Source organism: Lolium rigidum, chromosome 4, assembly GCF_022539505.1.
Source record: "Lolium rigidum isolate FL_2022 chromosome 4, APGP_CSIRO_Lrig_0.1, whole genome shotgun sequence".
In the NCBI taxonomy this organism is placed as follows: Eukaryota; Viridiplantae; Streptophyta; class Magnoliopsida; order Poales; family Poaceae; genus Lolium; species Lolium rigidum.
This window is the reverse complement of record NC_061511.1, coordinates 138,243,327-138,260,736: the sequence shown is the minus strand read 5'-3', so window position 1 is coordinate 138,260,736 and position 17,410 is coordinate 138,243,327. Positions and strand designations below refer to the sequence as shown.

Here is a 17,410-nt window from a genome sequence, read left to right as displayed (position 1 = left end):
GTCTTCTTGTTGTTCAAACACCTTAGCCAGAAAATATCTAGACTCTAGAGAAACTAATCATGAAAACCATATTTCAAATCAGCAATCAATCATGGAAGCACTATATGATGTCAAGGACAGGCTGAACTTACCGTTTGCAGTGGAAATCATTATGATTGCTTCATGGTCCATTTGGATAATCAGAAACAGGAAATTTTTTGAAGGACAAACACCAACTTTACAAGCCTGGAAGGCAGTATTCAAACAAGAAATGCATTTGCTTTCTTTCAGAATGAAGAAAAAATGGGAGAATCCTTTCAAGTCTTGGCTACATAGCTTCTTGAGTTCTTAGCTTCCTCTTTTTCTTTTATTCTTTCTTTCTTTCTTTTTTTCTTCCTTTCTTTCTTTCTTTCTTTCTTTCTTTCTTTTTTCTTCTTGCTTTCTTTCTTTCTTTCTTTCTTTTTTACTTTCTCTCTTTTCCTTTGTACACCTTGTACATCTGTAACCTTTTATAATTTTCAATAAAAATTGCAGTGGGGTTTTTCCCCACTGTTGACCCTTCAAAAAAAAATCATGCAAACCAAATTTTAACAAGCTCTATGTAGTTATTCATTAATGAGTACAAGGTACATGATGCAAGAGCTTAAACACGATCTATATGAGCACAACAATTGCCAAGTATCACATTATTCAAGACATTATACCATTTACTACATGCGGCATTTTCCGTTTCCAACCAAATAACAATTGACGAAGCGGTTTCAACCTTCGCCATGAACATTATGAGCTAAGAACACATGTGTTCATATGAACCAGCGGAGCGTGTCTCTATCCCACACAAGCATGATGGATCATATTTTATTCAAACAAAAACAAAAGCAAAAAGACGCTCCAAGTAAAGTACATAAGATGTGACCGAATAAAAATATAGTTTCAAGAGAAGAAACCTGATAATTTGTCGATGAAGAAGGGGATGCCTTGGGCATCCCCAAGCTTAGATGCTTGAGTCTTATTGAAATATGCAGGGATGAACCACCGGGGCATCCCCAAGCTTAGAGCTTTCACTCTCCTTGATCGTAGTATATCATCCTCCTCTCTTGATCCTTGAAAACTTCCTCCACACCAAACTCGAAACAAACTCATTAGAGGGTTATAGCATAATAAAAATTCACATGTTCAGAGGTGAAACAATCATTCTTAACACTTCTGGACATTGCCCAAAGCTACCGAAAGTCAATGGAACAAAGAAATCCATCCCACATAACAAAAGAGGCAATGCGAAATAAAAGGCAGAATCTGTCAAAACGGAACAGTCCGTAAAGACGAATTTTATTGAGGCACCAGACTTGCTCAGATGAAAATGCTCAAATTGAATGAAAGTTGCGTATATATCTGAGGATCACTCACGTAAATTGGCATAATTTTCTGAGTTACCTACAGAGAATTAGGCCCAGATTCGTGACAAAGCAAAGAAATCTGTTTCTGCAGCAAAGAATCCAAATCTAGTATGAACCTTACTATCAAAGACTTTACTTGGCACAACAATGCAACAAAACTAAGATAAGGAGAGGTTTCTACAGTAGTAACAACTTCCAAGACTCAAATATAAAACAAAAATACAGTAGTAAAATAAACACATGGGTTATCTCCCAAGAAGTGCTTTCTTTATAGCCATTAAGATGGGCTCAGCAGTTTTAATGATGCACTCGCAAGAAATAGTAGTTGAAGCAAAAAAGAGCATCAAGAAGCAAATTCAAAACAAATTTAAGCCTAACATGCTTCCTATGCATAGGAATTTTGTAAATAAACAAATTCATGAAGCATGATGCAACAAGCATAGAAAGATAAAACAAGTGTAACTTTAAAAATTTCAGCATATAGAGAGGTGTTTTAGTAACATGAAAACTTCTACAACCATATTTTCCTCTCTCATAATAACTTTCAGTGGCATCATGTGCAAACTCAACAATATAAGTATCACATAAAGCATTCTTATTCACATGCATAAAAGTATCATTACTCTCCACATAAGCATAATCAATTTTATTAGTTGTAGTGGGAGCAAATTCAACAAAGTAGCTATCATTATTATTCTCATCATCAAATATAGGAGGCATATTGTAATCATAATCAAATTTATCCTCCATAACAGGCGGTACTAAAAGACCAATATTATTATAATCATCATAAATAGGAGGCAAAGTATCATCAAAGAAAATTTTCTCCTCGATGCTTGGGGGACTAAAAATATCATGCTCATCAAAGCCAGATTCCCCAAGCTTAGAATTTTCCATATCATTAGCAACAATGGTGTTCAAAGCGTTCATACTAATATGTTCCATAGGTTTTTTAATTTTCGCATCAAACCATCCATGTCTTAAATCAGGAAATAGAATAAGAAGCTCATTGTTGTCCATTATGCCTAACTAGTGTAAACAAGAAACAAAAAGATGCAATTGCAGGATCTAAAGGAAATAGCTTCGAGCACACACACAACGACAACGAAAAGTACTTTACCCGGGACCGGAGTATGAGTGCCTTTTACCTTTCCTCCCCAAGCAACGGCGCCGTAAAAGTGCTTGATGTCTACGGGAGCTTCTATTCTTGTAGACAGTGTTGGGCCTCCAAGAGCAGAGGTTTGTAGAACAAGAAGCAAGTTTCCCTTAAGTGGATCACCCAAGGTTTATCGAACTCGGGGAGGAAGAGGTCAAAGGTATCCCTCTCATGCAACCCCGCAACCACAAAGCAAGAAGTCTCTTGTGTCCCCAACACACCTAATAGGTGCACTAGTTCGGCGAAGAGATAGTGAAATACAAGTGGTATGAATGAATATGAGCAGTGAGTAACGGCGCCGTAAAAGTGCTTGTCTGGCGTGCAGTTGATGGTAGTAATATTGCAGGAAGTAAAGATGCAAGAAAACAAGAAACAAGCAGCGATAGCAAGTATTTAGGAACAAGGCCTAGGGATCATACTTTCACTAGTGGACACTCTCAACATTGATCACATAACAGAATAAATAGATAGATGCTAGACTCTACACCCTCTTGTTGGATGATGAACACCACTAACTATGTAGGATTACACGAACCCTCAATGCCGGAGTTAACAAGCTCCACAATATACAATGTTCATATTTAAATAACCTTAGAGTGCATAACAGATCAACATAACCAAACCAAGTACTAACATAGCATGCACACTGTCACCTTCACACTACGAAAGGAGGAATAGATCACATCAATACTATCATAGCAATAGTTAACTTCATAATCTACAATAGATCACGATCATAGCCTACGCCAAGTACTACACGATGCACACACTGTCACCATTACACCGTAGTGGAGGAATAAACTACTTTAATAACATCACTAGAGTAGCACACAGATATATTGTGATACAAAACACATTGCAATCATAAAGAGATATAAATAAGCACTTCACTATGCCATTCATAACAGTGAATAAGTATTCTGTGAAATATAGCCTAAGAGACCCACACGGTGCACACACTCGTCACCTTTACACACGTGGGACAAGGAGTCTCCGGAGATCACATAAGTAAAATCCACTTGACTAGCATAATGACATCTAGATTACAAGCATCATCATATGAATCTCAATCATGTAAGGTAGCTCATGATATTATTGTATTGAAGCACATAGGAGAGAGATTAACCACATAGCTACCGGTACAGCCCCGAGCCTCGATGGAGAACTACTCCTCCTCATGGGAGACAGCAGCGTTGATGGAGATGGCGGTGGTGTCGATGGAGGAGCCTTCCGGGGGCACTTCCCCGTCCCGGCGGCATGCCGGAACAGAGACTCCTGTCCCCCAGATCTTGGCTTCGCGATGGCGGCGGCTCTGGAAGGTTTCTCGTACCGTGGCTTTTTTTCGTATCGTGTTTTAGGCCAGGGACCTTTATATAGGCGAAGAGGCGGCTTCATAAGGTCAACGAGGCGACGACACAACAGGGGGGCGCGGGCCCCCCCTTGGCCGCGCCGGCCTACTGTTTGGTGGGCCTGTGGCCCCCCTCGCGGCGTCTCGGTGTTCCGGAAGCTTCATGCAATCCTAAGATGTCGGGCGTTGATTTCGTCCGATTTCGAGAATATTTCCTTAATAGGAATTTCGAAACCAAAAACAGCAGTAAAACAAAGAACCGGCCCTTCGGCATCTCGTCAATAGGTTAGTTCCGGAAAATGCATAAATATGACATAAAGTATGCATAAAACATGTAGATATCATCAATAATGTGGCATGGAACATAAGAAATTATCGATACGTCGGAGACGTATCACCCCCTACTGTGTGGGTCCCCCGTGGCCCTTCCGACTCCGACTCTTCGCCTATATAAGCCTCCCTGACCTAAATCTTTGACACCGATAAGCCACGATACGAGAAAAGTTCCAGAGCCGCCGCCATCGCGAAGCCAAGATTCGGGGGACAGAAGTCTCTGTTCCGGCACGCCGCCGGGACGGGGAATTGCCCCCGGAAGGCATCTCCATCGACACCACCGCCATCTTCACCAACGCTGTTGTCTCCTATGATGAGGAGGGAGTAGTTCTCCCCGAGGCTAATGGGCTGTACCGTAGCTATGTGGTTAATCTCTCTCCCATGTACTTCAATACAATGATCTCATGAGTTGCTTTGCATGATTGAGATCCATATGATGAGCTTTGTAATCTAGATGTCTTTATGCTATTCAAGTGGATTTTACTTATGTGATCTCCGAAGACTCCTTGTCCCACGTGTGTAAAGGTGACAGTGTGTGCACTGTGTGGGTCTCTTAGGCTATATTTCATGCGAATACTTGTTCATCGGGTTATGATTTGAGTTGGATGTCTCTATGAAATTGTGGTGTGTTAGTACCTCCTATGAATGCTCACAGTGACAACGTGGGGTGTTTATTAGTACTTGGGAATACATCTTTAAGGTTTGCCTACATGATGAATTAGTGTTCGTTATCTTGCCAGAGAGTAATTCAGAATAGCATAGTGAAGTGCTTATTTATATTTAATTATGATTGCAATGTTGAGAGTGTCCACTAGTGAAAGTATGATCCCTAGGCCTTATTTCCAAGCATCGAAACTCCATTTATTTACTGTTCTGTTGCATGTTTACTCTCTGCCATCTTTATTTCAGATTGCTATTACCACTCATATTCATCCATATCACTTGTATCTCACTATCTCTTCGCCGAACTAGTGCACCTATACATCTGACAAGTGTATTGGGTGTGTTGGGGACACAAGAGACTTCTTGTATCGTAATTGCAGGGTTGCTTGAGAGGGATATCTTTGTCCTCTTCCTTCCTGAGTTCAATAAACCTTGGGTGATTCACTTAAGGGAAACTTGCTGCTGTTCTACAAACCTCTGCTCTTGGAGGCCCAACACCGTCTACAGAAATAGAAGCGTGCGTAGACATCAAGCTATTTTCTGGCGCTGTTGCCGGGGAACGAAGAAAAGTTACACCACAGAGAATTCTACCTCCCACGTCAACTACGCGCCAGCAGTGGACAGCAGGCATTACCCTTCGGGTAACTGTTATTGCCCTATCCTGTACGACCCAACTGGAGGCCCATGAAGACACCCGATGGCAAGGTGGGCCACTACGTCGGTGTCGAAGAAGGTTCCTTGAAGAACAAGACAAAGAAGCGAAGGATACAAGGAAAGTCTAGAACTAGGGTCCTTTGTAACCTAGTCGTACCCGGACAGATCTCTCGAGACCTGACCCCCTATATAAGGGCCAGGCCGAGACACACGCACAATCTTAGTAATTTTAGCCACCAGAAGTCTAGAGCTAGGGACTCATAGTACTTAGTCTCTCGACGAGATCACAGCCGAAACCTTCGGCATCCCACTGTAACCCGATATTTTCATAAGATCAGACAAGCAGGACGTAAGGGTTTTACCTCATCGAGGGCCCCGAACCTGGGTAAATCGCTTTCCCCGCTTGTTTGATAACCGATGTCTCGTGTCAGGATTCCATCTACCCTAAGCCCCAAACTGAGGGCATTGCCGAGGAGTACCCTTGACATCAGCCACACACGCCGGCTATTTTTTTTTTGGATTGCCCACACCGGTTGTGCCCCAAATCAACTCCCAATAGAAATAAGGTGAGTGTGACGGGTGGCCCATGCCATGAGAGAGAGTGGAAATCTAACGTGGAGTTGTTGTGCTGTTCGTGCCGGAGAGTAATTCAGAATAGCATAGTGAAGTGCTTATTTATATTTTGTTGTGCTGTTCGTGCCGGCGCCTCCGGTAGCCTCTCTTCCCACATGATTTTTTGGAGGTCGCCGGCTATTTTATTAGGCTCGAGTTGACGTGGATTTTTATTGAGAGCACCAATGTGAACAATTTCTCTCTCTAAAATCTCCAAATCGCTATCGGCTATGATTTAAATTTAAAGCTCGCCGGTGAAGGTGCCACAGACGATCCTTTCCCTTGCGGAACAAGGTAAGAGCATCTCCAGTCGTGTCCCCCAAACGGCGTCGGATCGAACGTTTCAGGGATGTGTTTTTTCGTGCCGCGTTTGGGGACGTCGCTCCCCAGTCGCGTCCCAGAAACGCCGCCCCAAATTTTTGTTAATAAAATATACTTTTTTTTTGCATTTTTATTTCAATAGAGAGAAGAAACATTCCACAAACTAATACATAATTCGGAACATAGTTTACACAAACTAAGATATAGTTTGGAACATGGTTTCCACAAACTAATACATAGTTTGAACGATGATTGACACAAATATAAAACATTGCAAAATAACGAAACCTAACTAGTATTGACATCGCAGATTTCGTGTGTTCGCTACCAAGAAAGAACACTCCCAGGCACACCCAGTCACCCAAACTGAAAAATCCAGATGTTGACGGTATCCCTGTTGGTTCTTTCGAGGAAGAACAACCAGAAACCTCCGTGCCTATTTTCTATGCGAAGAAAACAACACTTAGTCGTCGTCCTCCTCGGTGCTGTCGCCGTGGTAGTGCCGACGACAACGCGTCTCGTCGAACACCTTGACGCTCATATCCCCCTCACCAAGGTAGAAGAACATGAGCACGAAGCCGGCTTCGAGGTGGTGGTAGCGCACGAACTTCTCCCTTCGAGGTACATCTTGCTGCGCGCGTTGAAGATCACGTCCACAATCCACCGGCAGCAGCCGCAGGCAGCCTCCCGCAGATGTAGAGAGGCCGGCTCGTTGCCGGCGACGAAGTCGGCGAACTTGTCCGGCAGCCTCTGGATGCCGAGTGTGTCGCCCTTGAGGACGATGACGAACTCGAACAACACTTGCCGCTCCTCCTCCTGCAGGTCCGACGATGAAGACGACGGCGTCGCAGGAGGCCACGACCACGACCTCGACCTCCGCCTCTACCAGACATGGCATCGACTCTTAAGATGGTGGCGGCTAGAGTTGGGGAGAGAAGCGCTAGGGTTTGTGTGTGAGGGACGATGAGAGAGCGACCCTTTTTATAGGCCGGAGGGAGGCGCGGGGGGGGGGAGGGGTGCGGTGACGCTCATTAACGCCGGCACACAGAGCTAGGTGCGATGAGACGCTTCACTCTGCGGGAACTGCATTGTCGCTGCGTGCCAATAACTTCCGCCGTGAGGTAGGCGACAGTTAGGGTAAACTTCAATGTGCCGCTGACGCGTCGGTCCCGCCTCTCCTCGCCTCACTTTTCGCTGTATCCGGCGTGCCCGGAGCGACTCCTGTGTAGCGAGAACGAACTCGGGGCACCGGACACCATATCGAACCGCGTCGCACAAAAAGAGACTTTGGAACACGCGGCTAAGAACGTTTTTTTTTTTTTGATCCGGCGCGCTTTGGGGGAGGCGGCTGGAGATGCTGTGACCCAGGGAGCAAAAGGGCAAAACGTACTAGTACAAACCACCGGGGGCCCACCCTCCAGCGAGGCCCCCCACCGCATTCCCGAAGGAAATACCTCCTCTCCCAAATCCCCAGCTCCAGTTCCAGTCCCGTCTCAGAACAAAGTGAAAAAAAATCCCCAAATCCGGATCAGCCAGCCGCAACCCGGCGCAGCGCACACAGCAAAACGTTCGAAAACCAGACTAGGCCCAAATCTCTCTCTCTCTCTCCACCCCGTATGCGCGGAGCCGCAGCTCGCAGCAGCACCACCAGCGGCCAGTCGCCATGATCGTGCGCACCTACAGCCGCAGATCCCGCTCCTCCTTCTCCTCCGACGGCGGCGCCGGCGCCGGAGGGGAGCAGCGCGGGCTCTCGTCCTCGCAGGACGCCTTCGACTTCGACGGCGGGGATGGGAACGACGACGAGCTCCCGCTGCTGGGCTCCTCCTCCTCGCAGCCCTTCCCGGCGTCGCAGGAGTCCTCCTCCATGTGGGACTTCGACGAGGACCCGCCCACGCACCCGCCGCCGCCGCCCTCCCTGCTGCTAGAGGGCCCGCGGCGGCGCGGGAGGGGGGCAAGAAAAGGGGCGCGCGCGGACCCCGAGCCGGCCGCCACCGCCACGCTCATGGAGGCCGAGGAGTACGGGGAGATGATGGAGAGCGTCGACGAGGTCAATTTCGCGCTCGACGGGATGCGGCCCACCGCGCCCAGGCGGGTGCGCCGCGCAAGCATGCTCAGCTTGCTAGGGATCTGCGCCTCCGCCGCGCACAGACGCACCCTCCGGGCTCAGGGGTCAGTACGCCGCTCTCTTCTTGCGCTCAGCAATTGGGTTCTTGCTCTTCTTTTCTTGTTCGGGGGCAATCTTGACATCGTATTAGGGTTACGAAATTGGGGATTCCTGTGGGTCCAAAGATTCCGATTTTGTACGATTAAGAGTCAAGAATTGGGGCTTATCTTGCAAAGAAACCACCTTTGGCCTTCAAACCACCAGCGCGCTCTGTTTTAGGGTTACTGAAGGTCATGTAGAATCAAGAGCTTGCAGACGAGGAGAATCACCCTGTAGACCAGTTATCACCATGTTGTGCTTCTGACATGATTTTTACAACTGGGTGTAAGGAGTGGGCGCTTAGGTACTTGCATTTCTAGCAGGCTGCTTCGTGAGTGATTGGAAATGCCTACAAAAATATCTTATTGAATTAGGATTGCCTGGGCCTATGGATATTTCTGTACAAGATTCTTGGTGTAAAGGCTGTTCTTTCAACTCAAACTTGCCATTTCTCCTCTGTCCAAGAAGGTCTTCACTTTTCAAACCAACAGTGCATTACTCCAGTAAATACGTGGAGTTGCTACCTATTTGAGCTGGGGAAAACACCAACGATCCACTCCTTAACCCAGTATTATACAAACATTTGGACGCTCGACGAGCATTCTAAGTCTAGTGTATACTGCCATGATTTGCATAAGTTGATGATGTAGGATGTTTTCTGTTTCTATCCTAATTGGCAATTGGCATTCGAAATCATGGTTTACAAGATGCATAAGGTTAATTGAACATATATGTACTGATTACTGAACAGGCAGATTTTATTATTTGAACTGCGTATGTTCTGCTTTGGCAGTTTAGCAAAACAAGCGAGGATGTATGACTTGCTGTATTCTAGCAACAGTTTTACCCATTGCTACATCTGTAGATGGATAAGATCGGTCAAAATAAATTCTCAGGGAATAAATTATTTTTATATGTAATCAGGCATGTATATTTATCTTTAGTATTCAGTTGAATTTCAGTACATCTCCAAGTGCCAAAATCAATACCACAATTTTACAGACAACAGTGTTCCATTTCGTTTTTCTTCCTTAAATCTTACATGTTTCCTGTGTTAGTTTTTACTCACAAGTGCCTTTTTCTTAATGTCCTGTAGATTGGTGCAGCAAATTATCGATAATGTTTTGGTTCTGAACATCGATGATCCTCCCCTCGGTGTTGCAGCAGCAGCTCTTTTATTTGTTTTGGCAAGTGATGTGAGTACCTCTTAATCCCGAACCACCAGATGGTAGATGATATGCTGTACATGCTGCTTGCAGTGCTATGTATATAGAGTATTCTATTCTCACAAATCACTAAGATATCATGTTGTGACGAATTTATTTTCTGTGTTTTTACATTGTTTTTCTAGGAGAAGCTTTCATGTTCTTTCTCGATATTAATGTGTGATAAAGTAAAATAATTTTAGCAACACTATGCATTATTTTTCATACTTATTGACAGTGAACTTGATATAATTCAAAAGTCCAGCTAGTGTGGTTATTTGTAATCAGATTTTCAATTATTTAATTTGAAATTTAACAAATATTGCTCGTTGAATGTGACTTTTTTCCCCAAAAGTTGCTGTCTTTAGTACTTCTGAGTTCTGATGATCATTCCTTTAGCTTCAGTTTTCCTTATGACCAATCTTACCCTTTCCTGTTATTCAGGTACAAGACAATCATTTGCTAGATTCAGAATCCTGTATCCAGTTTCTTCTTAAATTATTAAACCCTCCAGTGGATGCCATTGATGCCAAAGCACCATCTATAGGTTCCAAACTTCTTGGAATCAGTAAAGTTACAATGCTCAATGGCTCAAATAAGGATTCTGATTCCAGTTCAGAGGATATCATTTCAAAAGTTGAAGAAATCCTCTTAGGTTGTAAGGAAATCAAGCCACTTGGCAAGGATGACAGGAGAACATCAAGGCCGCAATTATGTTCAAAATGGCTTGCTTTGTTGACAATGGAAAAGGCATGCTTGTCTGGTGTTGCATTAGAGGGTAAGGTTTTTTAATCAATTTCTTCATCATGATTATGACTGCCATTGTAGCATTTGCAAACCAAATGCGCTATCAATTCACAAGTTAAGCATTGCATGTTCACAACTTCAGGAATTTGCCTAGCCCTTGATTCAATTGCTTTTGATTTTCAATTCCGAGTACATCCGTTTTGCATAGTTTGAGTCCATATGTACTAGCAGTAACTTTTTGTTATCATGACCAAAATATTTCTCATTTTCAAATATTTATCTTTTCAGAGACTTCTGACAAGGTGTCTAGAGTTGGAGGAGATTTTAAAGAAACATTAAGGGTGTCAGGTGGTCTTGATAATATTTTTGATGTTATGATAGATTGTCATTCGGCACTGGAGGTAAGATCTTGTTTATGTTTTGTTCATTTCGTCAATGTGTTTTATGGTAAATTGTCCTTGGGCAAAAGCTTACATAAACAACACTGTCATTGTTATTCTGTTACAATGCTGAAAGATGGTTGCATGCTTTGTAACATGTACATTTTAAGCTCCGACATTCTTGAAGCTGTACATTAGAACTTCGCTAGTGCACAGAATTATACTGTGGAATTTTTCTCCAAATGAAAATTGTTGATCCTAAATGAAGCCTTGCAGCGGTTCATGAATAACGTGCTGGATACACTGCCATGCCAAGCAATACTTTTTTTGAATTTTGAACCTCTAATGATTACGTGATAACTTGGCATAGAGACATTGCGATCTGTTGAATGCTGCAGTTTCTACCAACACTTGCCTTTCTTTGAGACTTAAGTAAATTGAAGCCATTTGTCATATTTCTTATCCGTGTAGATTATTGCCTGGGGGTCCTGATCTGTATATTGTTTATTCCCATAGTGAATTATTTGCAATACCGTTTTGCCCATTTTGCATACAAAATGCTTTTCATATGACACTGCTTCAGTTAAATGGATGCTTTGGTAATATGTTTGTGCTGACTGCTGTGAAATCTTGTTTATCAGAGAATTGTGAAGGATGCCTCCATTCTGTCCTTGGACATAAAAGAAGGAACATCTTTGGAAAGTGCTGCGCTCCTCTTGAAATGTTTGAAGATTTTAGAGAATGCAACATTTTTAAGTTACGATAACAAGGTAATTTTCGATATCTTGTAAGTTCAGTTTATTATACTTGTCAGTTCTGCGCCGTGTGTATTACCATGTCCTACTGCTTAATTTGCTCCCGGCTCCTTCTGATCCTTGCAGGTCCACTTGCTTAGCATGAGTAGAAGACTGAGTCCTAGAGGCTCCCCACTTTCTCTTGTTGGTGTCATTATCAATATTATTGAATCATTATCAGGTAATTTTGCTGATATTTCAATATTTTTCTATTCCCGTGTAATGTAATGTTCAACGCACACTTTGATAATTTCCGATCTCATGGCTATTCTCCTTCACTGCAGTTCTGTCTCTCCTTCAAAATTCTTCCATTGCTTCGAGCAGCACAGGTAAAAAATCTGACAAAGATTATATCTATGACCCAAAGTATCCTTTGGGTGGAGCAATAAATTTCAAGGGCACTTAGGCTATCGTGCATGTGCACAACTGTACCCTATACACTAAAGTATGCTGGTCAACTTCTGTTGACATAGAAAAATGTTTAATATGGTTTAATGTTCGAATTTGTATTGTGCAGCAGACAACAAGGGTGCAATTTCGTTGAATGGTACTGACAAGTGCAAGAACTCAAAGATAAATGACCTTTCGCTGAACCTGAAACGCCAAAATTGCGCATCTGCCAAAGCAGATGTTTCTCATATTTCTATATCTTCTAGTAGTGATGTTGGCCTGTCACAAATGACGCTCGATTGTTCCCAGTCTATTTCAAGTAACAGGGTATCAAGTGGTTCATTAGGTGAAAAGCACAGCAATGGTGTTGGTATGAAGCTCAATATAAGAAAGGATCGTGGTAAAGCCAACCCTGTTAGAGGGTCAAGTGGATGGGTTTCTATAACAGGACCGAATTCTGATGGAACCTCCAGAGAAGTGGCAAAACGAAGGCGTCTATCTGAAAATGGCAACAGTGATTTGAGCACTGGCGGTGGTAGTGATCCTTTTGCATTTGATGATGTTGACCAGGAGCCTTTAAATTGGGGGCTATTTGGTTCAAAAAAGAAATCATCCCAGGGACGTCAAGCAAAATCAGCAAATGAGAAACTATCAGAAGATTGTGAGATTGCGGCCATTGGAACTCAGGAATCCTGTCAACCTGAAGATAATCATCAATTGGGTTCAACATCCCCTTCTAATGTTGATGATGAGTCCAGTCTTTTGGAAGAATGCCTTCTGGCATCAATTAAGGTAAGCTTGTATTATTTTTGTCGGCTGACACCTGGAAATGGAAGTTCATTTGCGAGTGTTTAGTATATTTTGTTAAACCTTTTAGCAAATTTGTTCCATGTGTGAAGTTATATAATTGCATGCACTGAGGGGACTTTCACTATTATATATACCACATACTTACTGTTTGTTAAACTGGATGTGTGGCATCTTGGTTGGAAGTTAAAGAAAGGAATATCAAGACAAATACGCCATTATATCTGCTTTATATCATGCACGCTCGAGCAGTGGGCTGAGTCTGATGCTGAAGTCAGTTCAATTTGTGTTGACTGTTTAACTTAACTTGGCATTGCTCTAGTTGATTTTAAGCTGCCTCAGGCTTATTTACTAAAGGCTGTTAAAAAATGCAATAAGCTTATTAAACTGACCATGCTTCTGTAAGCTTATAGTCACATTAAGGGTATGTTTCGTTATTAAATATTAAGTGTGACGATAAGCTATTTTGTAAGTCTATGCCTAAGCTAGTTTTTGATCTTGTCTCAAGCTTGCGCTGACTGTAGGCCTAGGCATGTGTGCCATTATATTGCATTTGGTGACAGTATATGTGAGATCTTCTAGAATAATTGTAGTCTGTCTTTATCATTTTCTGCTCCTTACTAGGATATTTGATGAAAGATTGTGTCCACCTTTATCTTATCATTAAAAAAATAATACTATAGTCTACATGGTCTAGTCCCAGTTGCTCCTTCTATTTGCTGGGCACTGGTGAAACATTTTCACAGCTGACGGATTGTATTTTTATGATAGAAAAGGTTATTTTGTGTTTTGCAATGACATATATCTGATTTTCCTTTGTTTTTCTGGAAGGTTCTTATGAACTTAGCAAATGACAACCCATCTGGTTGTGAACATATTGCATCATGTGGTGGACTTAACACCATGGCCTCCTTGATCATCAAGCATTTCCCTTCATTTGATTTCTCCATGGACAAGAACTATGAAACGAAAGAACGAGTGTCCTCTGACCGAGATGTTGAGCTTGGACAAGACCTGACCTATTCCGAGGACAACAAAGCACGCCAAGTTAAAGCTATGCAACTGCGAGATCACGAGCTTGATTTTCTGGTTGCCATATTGGGCTTGCTTGTAAATCTCGTGGAGAAAGATAGCCTTAATAGGTAAGCTCATTACTTTCTTCCTTTCCATTTGTTCGATTCATGCCTGGGGTTACTGTTCTGCCAGTTCATTGGGGTCAGGGGCTGCAGTTATGTATCCCAACTAATGAATGATGACATTTCTAGTCCTAAATGACTCTTCTTTCATGACCTGGCTACAGGGTACGGCTTGCATCTGCCCGTGTTTCTGTTGATCTACCCTCACGGAGTGAAAATGCACAGAGGGATGTTATACCACTCCTCTGTTCAATTTTCTTAGGAAGTCAAGGTTCCGCGGAAGCTTCTGCACCTATATCACCGGTAATTTCGACGTTAAATTTTTCTATACATTCAAACACAGTAAAGCTATTTTATACATTCAAACAATTAACAAGGTAAAGCTAGATGTTTATTACCTGCCCTTTGTTTTCAAAGTACCATTTGTTTGACGGCATAGGTCAGCAGCATAGTGAACACTTAGTTTTGAAAATAATTCATGAAGTGTAAACTAATGCATACTCTCTCCATTCCAACATACAAGGCGTATACATTTTTTTAAAGTTCAAAGTTTTCTAAGTTTGTTCAAATGCATAGAAAACTATTAACATGTACAATATTGAGTAAATACACTATAAAAATATATTTCATGGTGGATATATTGATTTCGTATTTTAGATATTGATTTCTGTAAACTTGGTCAAACTTAGAAAACTTTTACTTTTGATGAAAATTATATGCCTTACATTTTAGAATGGAGAGAGTTTTGTATAATGCCATTCATGCCCGACTGCCATTTAGTGCCCATTGTCAGTTTTGTCTAGCTCACTCATATGATTATCGTTATGGGCTTTCAAATCCAGTTAGTTGACTAAAACGACCATGCATAGACATAGTCATTCCATTTCAAACCATAATTCAGTAAATCCTGTCATTAGCATTTTGGTGGATCTTTGATTTGAATGCAGTGTATGACTTCAGATGTAGTATCAGAACCTTTCTACTTAGCGACTAGCAAGCATATTGTGTTGTTTTCTATAGATCATTTGATTAACTGCCCCTTATAAACAAGCAGGATGATGAAGAGTCTTTGATGCAAGGAGCACGAGAAGCTGAAATGATGATCGTGGAGGCCTATGCCGCCCTCCTGCTTGGTTTTCTTTCGATAGAAAGGTTGGTGATCTGTAGTTTCTAATGTTTCATTATGGTCCAGGCCTCAATGGTGTTTTAACTTCTGAACTTGTCTGTCTGCTGCAACAGCATGAAGGTTCGAGGAGCCATTTCCAGCTGCCTTCCAAATAACAGCTTAAAAGTTCTTGTGCCTGCGCTAGAGAAATTTGTGGTATGTCTCGTGTCCTGTAGATGTTAACCTTAATCATCTATGTAATTTGTACTTAGAAAGCTCGATTTATTCTCTCTCGGCATTTTCGCACATGTTTTGATTTATATGCGACTACGTGTGTGCTTGCACTGTAAGATTGCCTGCTAACCACCATGTTTTGTTTCCTGCAGGCGTTTCATCTGCAGCTTAATATGATGACAGATGAAACGCATTCAGCTGTTACAGAAGTTATCAACAAATGCAAACTAGGATAGAATGGTGAAGGTGTATTTGTACAGACTGACTTTGCAGCTAAGGCATACACAAGTGTTCCTCCTCGTCCCCAGGGGCGCTGCAGATGGGTGGAGTCTGACTGACTGACTGACCTGCAGTGGGCTTGGGAGCTAACCATGGTGTCATTCTTTTGCTATTTTTCTTTTGTCCCCTGTTGTTGTTGCTCCTCCTCTGTTTTGTGCGTTCCTTCTTCCCAGCTCTCCAATCATGTACTGTGGTAGTTCTCTTAGGCCATTTAATTGAATGTAACATAACATCATAGGGAATGTAGTGTGTGTACTGTTTTGGTTATTCGGCTGTTCCACAAATATTGTAATCTGTACTAGTACCAACAGTGACCACAGATGCCTAAATCTGATTATAATAGAATTTGCTGTCTCCATGCCATTATGGTTTCTGCTTTTATGACAATAGACAATATTCATTTTGGTTTGTACTCCCTCTGTTCCAATGAATAAGACATTTTTTTTGTCAAACTCAGTGAAGTTCAATCAAAATTTAGAAAAGCTATCAACAACTACAATATTATGTAGACATCATATAAAAATATATTTCATGATGTATGTAACGATATTGATTTTGTATTGTACAAGGTAATGATTTTTTATAAAAACATGGTCAACCATTACTTAGTTTGCAAGTGATCTGTTTTGGGAGAGGATATTGCTTCCTAGTCACGACGGAGTACAAGTTGAGTATAGGCCGTATAATTCTCTTTGGCATCAAGGTGATTGTTTGGCTGCCATCTTGCCTCTTAATTAAGTCACAAATGGACGTGTTTTTCATTCCAAAACTGCAAGATGAAAGAGAAGAATAAAGTCATTGCAAAAGCAGATTCATCTGCATGTGCTTTACCAAATGTGCTCTTTTACAAGCTCTTCTATACACCAAATTTTTTTTATAGAAAGGAATCACAACTCAGCAGAGTAACCAGTCATTCCCAGGATAGGAAAAAAAAAAGTAGAAATAGCAAAAATACAGGATTGTAATGCCATGGCCATATCAATCTTACCGAAATTCATATGAACCAAACTTTGTTTGATTCTACCATAAAAAATAAAGGATTTTTAAAAAGAGGTATGGGTGGATGTTAGATTTTCTATGAAATCTAGTGCAAAGATTTCTTAGATTTTTCTATGCACCCAATCCTAAAAATTAAATAACCATCATAGGAAAATTTCCTGGATGATTTTAATCCTACAAATTTTCTTACATATTCTTTGAATCAAACGGAAACACGCTTAGGCTAGCACAATGCACTACTCAGAGTATTAGCAACCTCAAAATGGGTAAAAAAGAAAGAAAGAATGAGGCACGTTAGAGGTGTAAGCGGATTGGAATTTTCTTGTATCATATCTTTTATAAATATATTTTTCATTAATTTGGATGGACGCGGATATTGAGCAGATTCGGATCCGAATGTGGATATACCGTACTACGGATTCGAATCGAAAATGTGACGGACTCGGACCGAAAACAAAAGTAGGCATGTATATGCTTTCATTGAAGATAGTTATAGTTCTTACAAATCTTGAGAGGGGTTTAAATTTTTAATCTTGTGTACTTAAGAAAAAGAGACACAACACGCTAAAACTTAAGTATTGGTAGATATTTAAAGCTAAAACATGCTCGCCTGTACTGAATAACTACTAGCCCTGTGAGATTGGCTTTGGCTTTTGGCTTAAAAATCG

General features: G+C 41.8%; 1 protein-coding gene across 2 annotated transcripts; it reads left to right on the top strand.

Moving 5' to 3' along the window:
* Positions 1-7,995: 7,995 nt before the first annotated feature.
* On the top strand, positions 7,996-16,130 carry LOC124705779 (wings apart-like protein 1). Of its 2 annotated transcripts, none has more exons than XM_047237473.1 (13): positions 7,996-8,632; positions 9,763-9,862; positions 10,316-10,649; positions 10,907-11,019; positions 11,640-11,768; positions 11,880-11,973; positions 12,077-12,121; positions 12,313-12,974; positions 13,821-14,131; positions 14,290-14,428; positions 15,180-15,277; positions 15,365-15,446; positions 15,617-16,130. In XM_047237473.1, exons 1-13 carry the CDS (start codon positions 8,127-8,129, stop codon positions 15,698-15,700), a joined length of 2,697 nt encoding a protein of 898 aa, XP_047093429.1. In that variant the 5' UTR covers positions 7,996-8,126; the 3' UTR covers positions 15,701-16,130. The 2 variants fall into 2 exon arrangements, with proteins under 2 accessions (XP_047093429.1, XP_047093428.1); XM_047237472.1 differs by having other exon boundaries at positions 12,310-12,974.
* Positions 16,131-17,410: the final 1,280 nt, after the last annotated feature.

Excerpts from the sequence above, each read along its gene's own strand:
- LOC124705779 (XM_047237472.1), top strand. The coding sequence starts at position 8,127 with ATGATCGTGCGCACCTACAGCCGCAGATCCCGCTCCTCCTTCTCCTCC. Across the intron at positions 9,863-10,315 it reads TATTTGTTTTGGCAAGTGAT|GTACAAGACAATCATTTGCT; the intron begins GTGAGTACCTCT and ends CCTGTTATTCAG. Across the intron at positions 10,650-10,906 it reads GTCTGGTGTTGCATTAGAGG|AGACTTCTGACAAGGTGTCT; the intron begins GTAAGGTTTTTT and ends TTATCTTTTCAG.